The sequence below is a fragment of the Branchiostoma belcheri genome, unplaced genomic scaffold (assembly GCF_001625305.1).
Source record: "Branchiostoma belcheri isolate BF01 breed outbred unplaced genomic scaffold, Haploidv18h27 scaffold77, whole genome shotgun sequence".
NCBI classification, from domain to species: Eukaryota; Metazoa; Chordata; class Leptocardii; order Amphioxiformes; family Branchiostomatidae; genus Branchiostoma; species Branchiostoma belcheri.
In genome coordinates this window covers 406,112-423,903 of record NW_017804431.1, presented here as the reverse complement: position 1 = coordinate 423,903, position 17,792 = coordinate 406,112, and the positions used below count along the sequence as shown (strand labels likewise).

At 43.3% G+C, this 17,792-nt stretch overlaps 1 protein-coding gene across 2 annotated transcripts in view; it reads left to right on the top strand.

The window, feature by feature from the left end:
- The window catches only part of LOC109485597 (72 kDa type IV collagenase-like), a 29,704-nt gene extending 11,912 nt beyond the window's left edge, over nucleotides 1-17,792 (top strand). The window contains exons 1-12 of one of the 2 annotated variants that reach the window (XM_019789279.1): nucleotides 744-762; nucleotides 8,557-8,934; nucleotides 10,232-10,351; nucleotides 11,335-11,573; nucleotides 12,264-12,452; nucleotides 13,088-13,221; nucleotides 13,775-13,930; nucleotides 14,718-14,833; nucleotides 15,099-15,240; nucleotides 15,649-15,785; nucleotides 16,296-16,428; nucleotides 16,874-17,792. In XM_019789279.1, coding sequence (XP_019644838.1) covers nucleotides 8,830-8,934; nucleotides 10,232-10,351; nucleotides 11,335-11,573; nucleotides 12,264-12,452; nucleotides 13,088-13,221; nucleotides 13,775-13,930; nucleotides 14,718-14,833; nucleotides 15,099-15,240; nucleotides 15,649-15,785; nucleotides 16,296-16,428; nucleotides 16,874-16,989 — 1,587 coding nt within the window. In that variant the 5' untranslated portion in view covers nucleotides 744-762; nucleotides 8,557-8,829 and the 3' untranslated portion in view covers nucleotides 16,990-17,792. Of the gene's footprint in view, nucleotides 1-743; nucleotides 763-8,556; nucleotides 8,935-10,231; nucleotides 10,352-11,334; nucleotides 11,574-12,263; nucleotides 12,453-13,087; nucleotides 13,222-13,774; nucleotides 13,931-14,717; nucleotides 14,834-15,098; nucleotides 15,241-15,648; nucleotides 15,786-16,295; nucleotides 16,429-16,873 lie in introns of those variants that run through there. The other variant, XM_019789278.1, reaches the window with a different exon arrangement.

The window sequence follows — 17,792 nt, the reverse complement described above, 5'->3', positions numbered from 1 at the left end:
TCCCGACCTACTGACCCTGTACTTGAGGACAATCTGTCGTCCCTAGCTTCGGCCTCCGACAAGATCCACAAGACCACCCCACTAATACCAAATCTCCATGCCATTTATCCCACCTACTGACCCTGTACTTGAGGACAATCTGTCGTCCCTAGCTTCGGCCTCCGACAAGATCCACAAGACCACCCTACTAATACCAAAGCCTCATCATCTCATCATCCAAAAAAAAACCTTAGGTCCGCCATGTTTCCTTCCCGTCATGCTAAGAAAATTGCATTGAACTTCAATTGCAAGTGCTAAACACAATCAGCGTATATTACGCCAAAGCCATCGCCTCTATACACTCCTGCCAAAATGAACACACAACCAGGTAGGCTTTCAGTTACTGCTCTTTCCAAACATACCGCTAGGCGTCGTCCTTACACTGTGGCCCGGTGACAGGTCCCACAATGCACTTCACTCAACTTTGGCCTGCCCCATTGCATGACGGGAAACAAAATGGCGGCGCCCATAAAATCGAGGTAACGTAAAACAGGTTCCGCTATCGCGAACCTGTAAAAATTGGGCAATCGCGCCCCCTCCCCCACCGAAACAGCCCGGAAAGTTTAGAACTGACGTACCGTCATCGCGTGGCCTTTAGGCCGCCTGACGTCTCGGTGAATGTCCCACTGTTTCTCCGGCAATTCACACAGGACATCCGCCCGTAGCATGCACAGCCAGACCAGCGTCAACAGCGTTCTACACACCGCTACCTCCGGTCGCCAGGTTAGTCCGAGAAGTTTTGTCTGAGCGGCGGCCATGTTTTTTTCTGGATTTCGTGATAATGAGAACCAGCTGTGTCTGATAGAATACTCACTGCGGGCCGTCTCTTACCACGTGAGGGGGTTACTTTTCTCAAACTGTCCGTTACTGGCACAACAACGCTCGAAATGAGTCGACTATTCAAACATCTACAATTTATCCCAACTTCCCAAAACTTACAGGCAAACAAAAAACTATTCTTCTCTTAACTTCCCAAAACCCACAAATTTGGGAAAAGGTGGGACATTACGTCTTCCATGGTTTACAAAGTTTTAGACATAGTTTTAGACATAGCAATAGTTTTAGACAATTATATTTCATCATGTACATTTTGAAGTTATTTTATACTCTGTTTCAGAGTTCTTTTATGTTTGTAACTTGCAATTAGCCTTCGGGCATGGATTTGCTATAAACTTCTCACTAAGGTGAAATAGTCTGTCAGCGAACATATTATCAATTACCCAAAACTTTATTACTTCATCAGAACGTTTTTAAAGGTCGTTTTTCTATTGATATTTGTAATTATATTATAGTGTCCTTTCATTGTCATCATTCAGTCATTGGGTGGGGAACCGGACTTGCGCTTAATTCAATTATTTAATTTTGTACATATTTTGAAGTGTGTGTTTACTTTCTTTATTGTATGTATTTATTTAGTGGTGGTGTCAAAATAAGTTCCTAACTTGAGTGCGCCACCATTAGGTCCTGTATTCTGTGTGTGTGTATGACCAATGAAAAGAAAATAGTCCGTTCAAGCTACCCTTTTTGTGATCTGTTGAAGTTTTGTGACTCACAGATCAGATCAGACGGCGAGGAGGTAGGCTAAGCCCCTAAATGGCTTGTGTTGAGTGACACTTTTCAAGTTGAGACACTTTCCCAGGACCTTGTTTCTTCTCTTTCGAAACTTTCTGTGCAGAAGGTTGCAAAGTTTTCATTGTTGACCAAAACTTACGATGACGCGAAAACGTACGATAAAAAATAAAAAGCAGCAAAAGTTAACAAAATCTGACAGCCCATAGACTTTTCAAACTTTTCGAAAATGACAGCGCCGTGCAAGAAAAATACAACCCTGCGTTGAATCGCCATCTAGCGGGGAACTGCGGGTAGACAGGTCGCCTACTTCAGTTCTCCTGTATCCCGCTAGGGGACGCTTCAGCATAGGATGGGGTCCATTGGAGTATACATGTACTTCAATTCACTTTTCACTGGACAACCTTCGTGAGAGTAAAGTATGTTGCCATGGTAACTCGTTACCTCCAGGACATGACGTATTTCCGGTTCATCTCACGGTGATATCAGTCGAAAACCGCTAATCAAGTCTTGTGTAGTCGCCAATTCACAGAATCAGGTTCTCCGTAAATAGGAAGTGCAAGCCTTCCTTCTGCAATATCAGTAGTACCCATTTAAGCGCTAGCCTCTACCAAGCTTCGGGAGGCGGCTGGAAAGATTAGAAATCGGCCAAATAGAGAGATAATTAATAACATGCCGGGGGAGTTGGTCCACTGGGAGAGTACATTTTGCCGCACCCAGGCATATTATCTCACTATTTGGCCGATTTCTACTCTTTTCAGCCGCCTCCCGAAGCCTGGTTTCAAGTTTCAAGTTTATTTATTTCACCAGGGCATACCTCAGATCAGTTGATCTGATTTTCAGGTATCCCTGGGCACACATTAAAAATTACATACACAAGTTCAACGCAACAATATACAACAAATATTACAAACATTTACATATTATACAAAACAATCACAGTATACAATAAAGGCACATTTCATCTGCGGTCATCTACAGTCCGTTTTTAAAAGCTGACGTTGCTATCAGTTGCCGCTGGTCAGCAGCAAGACAGTTCCACAGGACTGGCCCTTGGTACTGCAGGCTGCCCTTGAAAGATTCCACATGTGCTTTGGGAGTGTCCAGCATGTGAGGGTCAAGCTGTAGAGCTGTTTCGTAGCAGTGCGAGTACGAACTCTCAGCACTGGGGGTGACAGCCATTTGAACATATGTGTCATGTAGGCAGGTGCCTTGTGGCGAACTGCCTTGTGTACAGTTACTAATGTGTTCAGTTTCACCCTTTCAGCCAGGGGTACCATACCAGCCTCTGCAAGCAGGGTTTCTGTAGGTACACGATCTTTGAGTGATCGCCCAGTAATAATCCTGGCTGCCCGATTTAACAGTCTAGTCAATTGTTGTGATCTTACTTTGTTACAATGAAAAAGTGACAGTAACCATGTAGTATCACAATAATCCAGGTGAGTATATAACAAGGTTCGACACATGACTAGCAGGATCTCCTTAGTAACATAAGGTTTAGCCCGGCTTAAGGCATTAAGGCCAGCAAGGAGCTTCTTAACAATTCTTTCTGTATGTGCTGACCAGTTTAGAGAGGAGTCCATGGTGACACCTAGGTAAGTATACACATTTACCTGCTCAAATGAGTTAGACCCATCAGTTACAGTGACAGTGTTTCCTGCGTGACGCAGTTTCTGAGGTGATCCAAATACCATGGATTTAGTTTTGTCAGGGTGAAGTGATAATCTATTTACAATAAACCAGTTAGCTACCAGTTTCATATCCTCTGACACAGTTTCCTCACATTCCTTTGACAGCCTAGCCGAGTAATAAAGCACAGTGTCGTCGGCGTACATATGGATTTTACACTTACGCACAACTTGTGGTAGATCGTTCACATATAAGCTGAATAACAAAGGACCTAAAACACTCCCTTGCGGGACACCACAAGTGACACGTTTTCGCGTAGACTGCTGGTTCTGAATGTCTACGTGCTGGAAACGGTCTGTGAGGTATGACCTGAACCAGTTTGTCGCGCCGTTGTCGAAACCCATCTTCTGAAGTTTTCCAAGGAGGATTTGGTGGTTGACCGTGTCAAACGCTTTCCTTAGGTCAAGGAACAGCGCGACAGTTACCTTCTCGTTGTTTTGAGCTGACTGGATGTCCTCCACCACCTTTTGCACTGCTGTACCTGTGCTGTGGTGTTTACGGAAACCACTTTGGTGGGCCGTGAGCTGGCCAGTACTATTCACAAAGTGGGAGACCTGGTTGTGAACCATTTTCTCCATCACTTTGGAGGCCACATTTAGGACCGAGACAGGACGGTAGTTGGAAACGCTGTCTCTGTTCCCTGATTTGTGTATGGGCGATATTTTAGCCAGTTTCCAGTCATCGGGAACTTCCCCTGATGCTATAGACAGGTTAAAGATGTGCGCTAACGGTTTGACAATAATGGGCGCAGAGTCCTTAAGAAGCCTAGACGGAATCTTGTCAACACCTGTGGCTTTCTTTGGCTTAAGCCTAAGAAGCTCGTTTAGGACCTCTGTTTCTTCAACTGGCCGTAGACGGAAAGTTGATGTTGACTCAGGTACATGACGGAGGGGGTCCTCCTCGGACACTGGGATATCCCTTGCCAAGTCTGCTGCACATGACGAGAAGTAGTCGTTAAACTCTTCAGCCATTTCGGCAGGTTCAGATGTACAACTCTCGTCAGATCGTCGAATTTTCTGGACTTGACATTTACTTTTTGTTTTTCCTGTGAAGCTGTTGATTATTTTCCACATAAGACTGGGATCTTCTGCAGCGTCGGTGATGGCACTTTCAAAATGAGTTTTCTTTGCCTTCTTGATCATTGATGTAGTTTGATTCCTGAGAGACCGGTAGAGGCTATCCAAACCCCTGCGCCCAATAGCCTCCATAGCATGCCAAAAACTGGGGGTCTTCATGGTCTTTGGGAGCTTTATGTGCTATTTTCTGATTGCATATAGACAACATAGCCGACCTGGTTGAATTACCCCTGTTTTTTGAACCGGACTAATTAGAAAACAGCCGAAGACCACCAAACCCCCAGTTCTATAAGCCTGCTACGGAGGCTAGTGCAAGCCTTCCTTCTACAATATCAGTAGTACCCCTTTTTAAGCGCTAATACGTGCCATCTGATTTACTGAAAGTATCAAATGGAAGCTGAGAATACACAAAAGGGGGAAAACGGGTGAGAAGTCACAGAGACAAGTGCGTACTGAAAGGCGACGTCTTGTGTTGTAATGTACCTACACGTCGATAAACCACTACTTAACCCCCACAACAGTGTACACAATAAACAATGTAGTGCGTCATTTACACACGTAGTCCGGTATTCTTATCAGTTTACGATCCAGGTCAACTGTGATTAGAAATGTTACATTCCTAGTCTCTATCGACCGTCCAAAATTTTTAAAACGTTTTTATGCTGTAACTAAAAGATCGTAGTCTTACGAGCAGCAATATACTTCCGTGCAAACAAGTATTCTTAACCAAAGGATTCAGAATTATGTGCAATATTATATGTCTTTGTGAGCGTTTTTTAAACAAATTATCTGTAAATTGACTGCAATTCAGTGATATTTTCACTGCGATAGCTCAATAAAGATATCTTGAATCTTGAAATCTTGAAAAAAGGTTGTGTGGGAAAGTTAATTCGGGCAAATAAACTGAATGATATGCCGCAGAGGTGTTTGCCGACTTTAGGCGTCCGTCAGTTGCAAAGTGAACTCCTGTGGTCGGTTAACTCATTTGGCACAGTATTCAGTCTATTTCTATTATTATTATTGGCCAGCAACCCATAGGAGTCTGGTATTTTTTTTCGTGACATCTTAAGTCATTTTATAAGGTTATTAACAATATACAGATCTAGACTGGTTGATCTCTGAAATGTATATATACTGATAGTTCTCTCGCTGACAATACACATGTATACATATATACGAGACGTCCATGGGCTACAAAATATACTCGTACATAGCCGGCTAACTCCCCTTATATCATTCAGTGTATTTGCCGAAGCTTTAATTTCGCAACCTTGAGTCTGGTAGCGACTGTTTCTTGCGTGCCGAGTCATTGTGTCGGGTTACCAGGCGAGTTGACCCGTGTAACGTTTATATCCTGTTGGGTTCTTCAGGCTAACATTAAACAATACCCGCGTACTCAAGTGTACCGTAAACAACAGGTTATATGGCCGCGGGCCAAACCAAACTACGCACGTATGGCGAGGACATATCCACTTACTCTCAAAGCAGAGGTTTGGGGTTTGACTTATTTTTGTCTAGCCTCTACCAGGCTTCGGGAGACGGCTAAAAAGAGTAGAAATCGTATAAATAGGGAAATAACATGCCGGGGGAGTTTGTCTGCTGTCCAGTTGCCTCCCGAAGCCTGGTAGAGGCTAATTTTTGGCGCTTGGCGTATTTTTTGTTTTTGTTTTTTTTTTTGTTTTTTTTCATCGGGCTTTCTTTTTGCTCTGGTATTTTTTCTACGCCAACCCAACGTTGGTGTGGCAAATGTACTCTCTAGTGGACCAACTCTCCCGGCATGTTATCTCTCTATTTGACCGATTTCCACTCTTTCCAGCCGCCTCCCGAAGCCTGGTAGAGGCTACTGAATGGTTGTATTTTGTACAATATGACGTTTCAATGAAATAAACGCTATAAGATTATACCCGAATGTGCAAAATGCGCAGGGGAAGGAAGACTCACCACAAAAACATTCCGAACAGAAATAACCGGCTATTAACACATACCAGCATAAGTACCAGGTTTACGCAGGTGATTCATGTATAATTATTGGATAAGACTAAACAACCTTCCTGATGACAGAATAGTTAAGAAAGCATATCACGAAGCCGTTAGACAAGAGCAAGACTGGGTAGTCCATGTACGAGACACACTCTGTAGACATGGTTTCCAAAATATTTGGTTGAATCCCATTACAGATGCCAAATATTTCGGATTCATTTTCAAAGAGCGCCTTAAGGACGGATTTCTATCTGGCTGGAGGCAAAAGATAAATAGCTTTAAAAAACTTGAAACATACTCAAAAATAAAAAAGAACTTTCACATCGAGAACTATCTCCTTTCTGTTCAAAACAAATCCTTTATAGTTAATACCACAAAATTAAGAATCGGAGCACACTGCCTAGAGATTGAAAAAGGCAGACACAACAATATACCAGCCAGTCAGAGATTATGTCCTACGTGCAAAGATGGAGTTGAAGACGAATATCATTTTCTGATGACATGCCCCACATACGACGAAGAGAGACGCAAATTTAATGCAGATGATCCGATGTAAGACTACTAAAACATTACCCAACACAATCTAGAGAGACGTTCCGTGTACTTATGTCATGTCCAGACACATTTTCTGTATATATAGGTCAATACATTTATAATGCCATGCAAAAAAGACATCTTAGAATAGCTGTATAAGTAGAGTCACTGAATTTTTTATCAACTACATGTATATAGTATAGCGTTTCGTAGCATTTGTATGTAGAATCTTAACATTCCTGGCAAGTAACTTAGTATACACTGTTTAGTAGCCATAGAACATGTTTAGTATAATTAGGTACAACTGCTCACTGTACCCTTCATGTGTATAGTCTAGCGTAATGTAGAATGTACATGTAGAGTCGAAATATTCTCTAGCCAGTAGCTATTTATAATACTCTGTCAGATACAATGTCCGTTGACCATATATATAGCATTATGTTAGACACATACCAACTAGTAATCTTATTATTTGCCATACATTGTACCCGTGACAATCGTTGTGCAATAAACTTTGACTTGACTTGACTTGTATAATTATGTGTTTCGGACGTCGAATTCTGACAAAAATATACGTCCGTTGGGTCATGAAAAATGCCACCTTCAATGAGACATGTTATCAATGAGCGATCAGGTATTCATTCAACCGAGTAATTGGCCGTTTAAGTTAAGTGGCCTGTTTTCAAAATAGTTCTCTGTTGTTCCACGATTATTCGACCTATTAGTTTACAATGTCCTATTCGGCCTTTTACTAATAGGCCGAATAGGTCACTGTATATCTTGTTGTATACTTTTACATACAAGTAATAGTATGAGGTCACAATGACCTATTCGGCCTATTAGCTTACAATGAAACTACAGACTGATGACAAGAAAACGAGTACGCACTACACATACTTTCTTGTTGATGTTAAAAATTGTATTGTTACAAGACATTTTTCGCATCAAAAGATATAAAATACTTCTTACTTTCCATCAAACAAATCACATACCAAACATAATTGCCTGTTGAGGATATCATTTTTAACGCTTGACTCATAAACACACGGACAAAAACAGACTATTTTTGCCGCACGTGAGTAAGCCGTAAACCGGCTGCTGTTATTTTAAGCCTAAGCGGGCCTACAAAACGCTGGGTTCCGCTTTCCCGTGACAGGACGTCCGTTTCTTTGTGTTTTTTTTTTTGCCTTTTCGACTGGATAAACAATTGCAAAGTCATGGTGAACACGCGATCAACTCATGATGGGCGTAACAAAATATTTTTATTCTGATTAAGGCCACAGCAAGTAATTTTATGGGTGACATCAGCGCGCGCATTAGTTTTTGCCTAATGTTGGAAAAAAAACTAGAAATTTTGTTGTCTTCTGACAGTGGTCAACAACCGAATGGGCAAAGATGTCTGTCGCCATGCCGGAAGGTGGATGGCAGATAACTATGAAGAGAGGAGACAAGAAAAGGATCTGATTTAATGTTTTAAATTTACCGTAGAGCGTTGTCGGGACCCCTCCCCCATGCACCCCCCCCCCCCACTGAGCCCTCCCGAGAAACAGTCCCGCTCTTGTGTTTGCCTCAGGAAGCCGCTAGTTGACCTGGAAACCAGCGTAGAGCGCAATAGAACAAAGTCGCGTTTAAACAGTCACGCGCTCAGTGTTTCCCATTCCCACCTCAGGAAGCCGCTAGTTGAGCTGGAAACCCACCGGAAGGTACACCGACTGACAGGTCTGACGCAGGTGGCTTTGTTCGGCCTTCCGACCTTATCCGAACGGCTCTCGGCTGTTTCCGGCGTTCCTCGGCTGTTTCCGGCAGCCAAGCACATATATAAACCCCCGACTCGTACGCTGGACTCCACAGTACGCTTCGGTACAACACAAAGGAAGGACAACACAATCCACAGACTTTGCTACAAGTGTCGCAACTCCAGACTTCTGCTACAAGTGTCGCAATGGCGAAGGTTACGCTGACGCTAGCGGTGTTCCTGGTGACGTTCTACCTGGCGTCGACGTCACCTGTGAGCGACAACAGACATAAGAGAGAACTGGACGACGGGGTAAATATATAATAATTACTAATAGTTGTGCACAGAGTAAGTGCATTCTCTCTGGGTTGTATGTTTGTATAAAAGAGAATCGTTAAAGGCCAAAATCGACATTAGAGGCATAACTTGTAATTTTCTTTGCTAAGTTTTTGTTAGTCTGTGGACCCCGACTTGGTAAATAGTCTCCGAGCTTATGCAAACTCTATCTGTGTTTTATGTTTGTATAAAATCAAGATCATAACAAGCCAAACTAACTCATCGTAACAGGCCAAACTAACTCTATACATTGATCTTTGATGCATAACTTATATGAGAGAGGCGAAGTTTTTGTTCGTGTTTGGACCCTGATGTGGTAAATTGAGCCTCTTATGCAAAAGTTTATCTGTGTTTAATGTTTGTGTAAAATCAGGATCATAACAAGCCAAACTAACTCTATTAAACATCATCGTAACAGGTAAAACTCAATCTACAAATCGACCTTTGATGCATAACTTATATGAGAACAACAAAACATTTTCTTTGCTAAGATTTTGTTCGTCTTTGGAACCCGACATGGTAAATACAGCCTCTTATGCACAATCTTATCTCTGTTTAATGTTTGTATAAAAACAACATCGTAACAGGCCAAACTAACTCAGAGTCTACAGGGTGACCTTTGATACGTTACTTTAAGATAACGACAACAAAAATGAAGAGCTTTGATTTTCTGAGCTAGCTATAGGTTTCAACTATAATTCTCAACGCACAAAAATGAACTTACCTAAATTAAGAACATCAATGTCCTTGTCCAAATTTATCGACTGTTGAACTTGCAAAGGAATGAACTTAAGCTAATTTGTATTTTCTTGGCTTTATTGTATTATTATCTTTGCATGAACAAAAGTTGACTAGAAAAGTCTCTTACGAAAAATTGCTCGTTTCCAAAAAAAAAAGGTCCCGTTCCACTCTATTGTAGAGCATAGGGGTGGTGCCCATCTCCATTTCTGTAGCCCTTGGGCCACACAGTTGTGCAGGGCACTACAGCAGGGGGCTAGTCCGCAGGTAGTGCTGTGTGTTTGACCTTCTCATACTCCTTTTCATATATGATGAGTGCTAAGCAGAGAAAGAAGTGTGTTCCATTTTTAATGTCTTTAGTATGGCCCGGCCGGGGTTTGAACTCACGACCTCCCGGTTACAAAGCGAGCACTCTACCAATTGAGCTATTGTAAAGGTATTGCTTGTTTCAGGACGAAGATCAACTGCTTTTTGGAAGGTAGAAAAATAGTGTGACGTCTTTCCTGACGACTTCTCATTATTTGCAAACTTGCAGCATCCGGTGGCGCCTGGGGGCCTGCCCGGGGGACGAGGTCCGTTCTACCCGGAACCGCCTGGGTACGAGAGTCCGATAGCAGAAATCAACATGGCCACGGAGGAAATGAAGGAAGGAATGGTAAGCGCGGTCACACCTGTCTAAGACGACCACTCAGTGGGACAGAGGAATAGTGGTCTTCTTACACAAGTGGCCTCCTTACACAAAATATATAGGGAAGATACGACACGATAGGGAAGAGAACAACAAATCCGCTCGGCCAAGTTCTACCCATTATACAACAGACTGCCCAATTAACCCAAGGTAGCTTGGGCAAGTTTAACTAGAACTGTACCTGTCCTTTTTCTGTCAACAGGGGGAGAGGGAGGGGGGCGTCCTGTTTCCTGTTACTTTCGCCCGAACATGCGGTTCTAATCTTGATGCCAGCGCGACTTTTGCTTTTGCGGTTTCTTATCAGGCTCCAGGCTTCTTGGATCAGTCCAATTAGGTTATCCCCTTCCCAGGCTGATCCGGCTCTACCCCTCCTTGCTTTTATCAATTTTGTCTTAACTTATTTCTTTCTTTCGTTCTTTCGTCTTTCTTTTTTTCTTTCTTTCTTTCTTTCTTTCTTTCTTTCTTTCTTTCTTTCTTTCTTTCTTTCTTTCTCTTTCTCTCTTTCTTTCTTTCTTTCTTTCTTTCTTTCTTTTGAGTGTGTGAGTGAGAGAGTGAGTGAGTGTGAGTGAGTGAATGAACGAATGAATAAATAAATAAAATGGATTTCCCTGTTGCAGGAATTCATGCAGAAATACGGCTACCTGAAGGAGGAGGACATGCGGGAAGACATCGCGTCTATCAGCGAGTGAATGAATGGATGAATGAATGAACGAACGAACGAATGAATGAATGAATGAATGAATGAATGAATGCAAAATTGATTTCCCTGTTGCAGAGCTTTATGCAGAAGTACGGCTACTTGAAGGAGTAAGACATGAGAGAAGACATCGCGGTATCAGCGAGTGAAGGAGTGAGTGAATGAATGGATGAATGGATGAATGGATGAATGGATGAATAATACGAACTTAATGATACAAAATGAATAAATGAAAAGGATTTCCCTATTTCAGGAATTCATGCAGAAATACGGCTACTTGAAGGTGGAGGACATGGGAGAAGAGATCGCGTCTATCAGCGACGTTTCCGCCGCCATCAAGCTGGTGCAGTATAACTACGGATTGCGCATGACCGGAAAGATGGACGAGTCCACTCTTGAGGCCATGAGGAGGCCTCGCTGTGGGATCACTGACGTCATCGCCAACTTCCAGCTCTCCGGGACCAAGTGGGAGAAGAACCACATCACTTACAGGTGAGGAGGCTTTTTTTTATTCCAACATGTAATCACCAGACGTGGTGACGGCACACTCAAGTTTTTTTCAACTTATATTAATGCCGCCACCAACACAGGGGACAAATACATGACAGGACAATACTTATTTTCACCTGAGCGAAGTGAGGAAAGTCGTGTCAAGTGCCTTTCCCAGCAAGGGCACAAGATCGGTGGCATGTCAGGACTCGAACCCAGGCCCTCTAGGTTCCGAGTCGCGCACTCTGCCGCTACACCACACGACCCCACGGTGAGGATGTTGCTACAGGTAGTCTTTGAAATATGTGTCCAGAACTAGATAGCCCTGCTTTATCCAGAACTATTCGTAGCAACGGTCCATGATATCCAGAATCGTGCCTGGCCATGGGGTAATACGTTCTTGGACATGTGGAGACTATCCAGAACCATGCCTAATCCTAACCGTAACCCATTCAAAGATATAGAAATAGATAGGCACGGTTCTGGATACGATAGAGACTATCCAGAATCGTTCCTGAACAAATTCAGACTCAGAACTAGATAAGATAGACATGGTTCTGGATACAATAACAACTTTTCTTGATGTTTTCTCCGAGCACAGGACCGAGAAACGTCGGCTGAATAAACCTCTTAATTGTTTGATAAGGGTCTCTTTATTCTTCGCCAACATTCTTACTTTTTTTCCTGCCACAGGATCGAGAACTTCACCCCGTACCTGACAGAGCGGGAGGTACGGGACACGGTCCGGGAGGCGTTCGGCGTCTGGTCCGACTACACCCCGCTAACCTTCTCCGAGGTGCGCGACCCGCAGAGGACCGACGTCGACATCCTGGTAGAGTTCGTCAGCGGCGACCACAGCGACAACTCGCCTTTCGACGGAAGGTAAGCCCCGGTTAGCCTCCCATTCGTCCAGTAGCGTGCGTGTAGTGCAGTGGTAGACTAAGAGGTTGGGAGTTCGAATTCCGGCTGATGTCGCTCACCCGACATGCACGCTACTGTTTAGGGTCGCAGTCCTTAGGACGGGACGTTAAGCCGTGGTTCACTGTTCATTGTGCTTGTCGAACATAGCGTCTGTCTTTTCTGTCACGACCAATGAGCTAAACTGGTTCGAGATCACTTTCACTTCCATTGGTCAGACTTTGAAGACTGGTTTCCATAGCGACAGAGCATCCAGGGCTCCTATAGGACTGATATTGATAAAGAACCCTGACTTCTTTAGGGTAGATTAGGGAATGGGAATGACCACAAGCTGCCCGGGACGACGCCCAGTCAGTCCCTACATGTATCAGTGAGAGATTCTGTAACATATGGTGGCCCTAGCACAAGCCGTTCGGACGCTTTTGTCTACAGCAGTACTACAGCAGGGGGCAAGCCCACTGGTGATGGAGTGTGTTTGACCTTCCCATACTCTTTCTCATCGATGCTGATGAGTTCTAAGCAGAGAAACAGTAGACTACAGTAGAGCTGAAAATCGGGAGAATTTTTTTTTTGTAACATGATGCTTATTTTCCCCCAAGGTACGTCCCGAGTACCGGAAGGGGGCAGCAGCTGGCGCATGCGTTCCAGCCGCCACGTGACTCGTACACGTACCGGATCGACGGTGACTCGCACTTCGACGGAGACGAGGAGTGGACACTCAACACAGCCCGGGGTGAGAAACGGGTTCTGTATGTGCACAAACAAGAAATTGGAAAACTTCCGGAAAGTATTGAGCAGAGATGAGAAACAGGCCCAATATGTGGCAAACCAGAAATGGGAGATTTCAAACCTCCAGAGAGTGTTAAACACCGATAGGGGTGAGAAACTGGTCCGATATGTGCACAAGCAAGAAATCGGAGACCAGATCAAACCCAAAATGTCAGAATGATCATCAACTAAATTGAGGGCGTTGAAAGAAAAATGAGAGTATTTAGAGTTTGTGAATTTGTTAGCACAACTAATTTGGCGTACTGTGCTTTCAATTTGCCTCGGACAGAAACCTTGCAGGCTGGAAATCTTAGAGTAGTTGATTGATTGATTGATTGATTGATTGATTGATCCTATTGTCTCCATGAGTGAATCTGCTCGTGGCCATTCACGAGTTTATGGTTGGTCGGTTAGCATATTGAAGGATTACTCTTATCGATTGATTGATCAATCGATTGATTGATTGATTGATCGATCGATCGATTGGTTAATTAAATAATTAATGTCATTTTCTCCAGGAGTGAACCTGTATATCGTGGCTATCCACGAGTTCGGGCACGCGCTGGGTATCAGCCACACACCTATCCTGGGCGCCATCATGTTCCCGGCGTACGTGTACCAGGAGGAGCCCTGCATGCACCCGGACGACAAGGCAGCCATTCAAGAACTCTACGGTAAGATTTTTGAAAAATAGTAAAAGTACGAAAAAAACACAAAGGGACGACAAGGCAGCCATTCAGAAACTATGCGGTAAGTTTTAATCATCTACTATTTGGTCTCGCCATCTATTTGGTCTCGCCATCTTTTGGAAGGAGGAGGGGTCTTCCTCTAGGTCTGGGGTTTTTAAAGTCCTGATGGTAGAACCCTTACTGAAAATCAAAAGGGCTCCTCACCTAGCCTACCAATTAAGTATGAAATGATGACAAAAATGAGCTGAAATTGGCAGTAAATGTCATTATCAGACAGATTTTTTCATACAGAATTTTTGTTTTGTTTTGATTTATTTGCACCCGGACGACAAGGCAGCCATTCAGAAACTCTAAGATGAAAAACGGTAAGATGAGCAAAAAAAATGATAAAAAAACAAGGAAGTGTTGCGTAACGGAAGAGTGTTTGTCTCGAAACCAAGAAGTCCCGGGTTTAAACCCTGCCATGCCATCCATTTTTGTTTTGCTAAACTGAAATTGCATTGGATGTCTTTAGATTGTTGTATGGTTAGCTGTAATAAGCCATTTCACTGTTCCTTGTGCGCATATGTAGTCGTGATGCATTGTGGTCTATGGTCAAAGTTTAGGGCCCATGTCCACGCTGTATCATAAAGTTGAGCATGCGCACGAACCGGAACTGTGAAGCGGCTCATTCTCTCTTATCAGACTTAATGTTTGGTGCATTTTGATATAGAATATAGATCTGTGAAACAGAGAACCCACTGTTCAAGCATAAAATTCTGTCTCATAATAGGAGCCCAAGAAGTTCCCAACCCCAGACTCCCCATGTGCAACCTGGCTCCCGAGCGGTGCAACACTCCGGAATTTGACGCCACCTTGCGATTCCGAGGGGAACTGTTTTTCTTCAAGGTGATCAATCTACGACTGCACCTTAAATCCACAGACCCCCAAACTGGTCAACTGGTCATAGAGGCAACATTTGAGCGAAAGATGTGTAAAAATTTCTGTTTCCATATGTTGTACATGTCATCAACATTTGCATTTATCACCAAAGGTCTTCAGGCAAGTTTCGGTCAGTACGAGTGGGAGCACCAAAAAATTAATAGATAAAACCGATGATTCTTTTTTCATGAAATAAAATTTATATTGAATGACCCTGTTCTATTTCCTACAGGATGAGTACTGGTTCCGGGTCAATGGGCGCACAGGTCGCATATCCGGTCCGGACCCGGTGCGGCACTTCTGGGCAGACCTTCCCGAGAAACTGGACGCGGCGTACGAGCGCGTGTCGGACGGCAAACTCTTCTTCTTCAGCGGTGAGTCCAAAGCTTTCGCAGTTACTTACTGTAATATGTGAAGCAACCTACCTTTTACAATCAAACCACTCCTTTACCTATTCCCATCCTCATGCCTGATGGGCGATCCAGTATTTTAGCGTTTAAACAATTTTCACTTTCGCCAGAACTTATACACCACGCACACACATTTTCCACTTCTTGTAGGTTCTTGTAGTGTAGATTGACACACACACACACAGTCACACACACACACATACACACAAGCACACACACACACACACACACACACACACACATACACACACACACACACAGTCACACACACACACACACAGCACACACACACACATACACACAAGCACACACACACACACACCTTCCCCTCTCAGTATCAGGACTTACCTGTGTAATACCTACTGCCTGCAGGAGACCGTTACTGGGAGTATGACGGGACCACTCCGGAGGCAGGCAACCCCCGGCCCATCTCCGACTTCGGCCTGCCCGTCAGCAACATCGACGCCGCTCTGCCCTGGAGACCTTCCGGCAAGACCTACTTCTTCAAGGTGAGTGTCATCACGTGCACGCTACGTGATTCGTTGGTTATCATCACGTGTTCGCTGCGTGATCTGACGAAAGGTACTGGATGCTACCTGACATGTCTGTCAAAATCTATCTCCGAAGTTGAACAAGACGAAACAACAAGAGAAGCTTTCAGACGTACATTAGCTCATGAAGGGGAAGTCATATTAAAGGTCACACAAAGTTTATATGATTTGATTTATTGAAATTGCAACAGTGCAAAACACGTGGGACACAATAGTAGTTGCTGGTGTTGTGTCCCACACATAGAAGCAAACACAGGACAGACTCATTTTCACTTGAGTCGAGTGAAAAAAGTCATGTTAAGTGCCTTTCCCAAGGGCACAAAGTTTACGTGACTTGACGAGGTTGCTGTGGTGTAGATTGTAGGGTGGGGTGGCAGGCTTGAGTAGTCAATGTTAGCTACTTTTGTCAGCACTACTTTATGTACCGGCGTATTAATACTAAAAGTAATACTGTGTTCTTCGCCCCAGGGCGACCAGTACTGGCGGTACGACGAGGAAAATGCCCGGATGGACGATGGCTATCCACGCCCCCTAGCGGTGTGGCGGGGACTGCGCAGCCTCGACGGTGTGGACGCCGTGTTCGAGGGGCCAGATGGAGACGGTATTTTCTCAACATCCTATTGATCATTTATTGATAACCGATAGATCGACCCATTGATTTATTTATTGATTGATTTGATTGATTGATTGATTGATTGATTAGGAGACATCAGGCAGGCAATGGGGCATATGAATAACGAACAGATTAAGAACCCCTCATTGATTAATCATCGATCGATCAATAAATTGGTTGATTGATCGATTGATTCATTGATTTATCGATTTATCGATTTATTGATTGATTTATTGATTTATTGATTTATTGATTGATTGATTAAAGGTTGAAGACATCTGAGAGGTAGTAGGCCATATGAAGAACGAATCGATTAAGAACCCCTCATCGATTGATCGATCGATTGATTGATTGATTGATTGATTGATTCATTGATTCATTGATTCATTCATTCACTCATTCATTCATTCATTGGATCTTGTCTGTTTTACAGATCACAGTTACTTCTTTAAGGACGGGAAGTACTGGAAGTACAGTGAGAAACTGTACCGGATTGCCCGGGGCTATCGCTACGGGAAGGACATCGCGACGGAGTGGCTGGGGTGCTAGACGTTTATCCTAGCCAGTACCGTGCCTATCTGATTCTATACCTGAATGGGTTAGTATCAGACACAATTCTGGATAGTCTCTATTGTATCCAGAATCGTGTCTATCTAGTTCCATACCTGAATAGGGTTTGGTTAGGATCAGACACGGTTCCGGATAGTCTCTATTGTACCCAGAACCGTGCCTGGCTAGTTCTATGCCTGATGGGTTAGGGTTAGGATCAGGCACGGTTCTGGATAGTCTCTATTGTATCCAGAACCGTGCCTATCAAGTGCTAAAGCCTGAATGGGTTAGGGTTAGGATCAGACATGGTCTGGATAGTCTCTATCGTACCCAGAACCGTGTCTATCTAGTTCTATACCTGAATAGGTTAGGGTTAGGGTCAGGCACGGTTCTAGATAGTCTCCATCGTCTAGTTCTATACCTGAATAGCATCGACACATGTATATATATAAATTTAAATTTCAAATTCTTGCCCAAATTCTAACTGCAAGTAACAGGAAATATACAGATTAACAGACAATTGAGACACATGACTAGTCTATTCTCGAAAGATTCCAATTTTTTAGTAATGAGTGAAAGAGTACTCGTATTTTTCTTTTTGTCTGTAAACGTGGAAAAATTAATGAAAATTGGTGAGATTCAGTAACTGTAACATAGAGAAAGATTATTTTGAATAGCCTTACCGTCAGTTTGACTTTTTGTCACTGATGATATGAACTTTTTCATCACAAATCTACAAATTTATGATACTAGGTATTGTTTTTTTATACATTTGTACATGAATAAAGATGTTAAGGAAATAT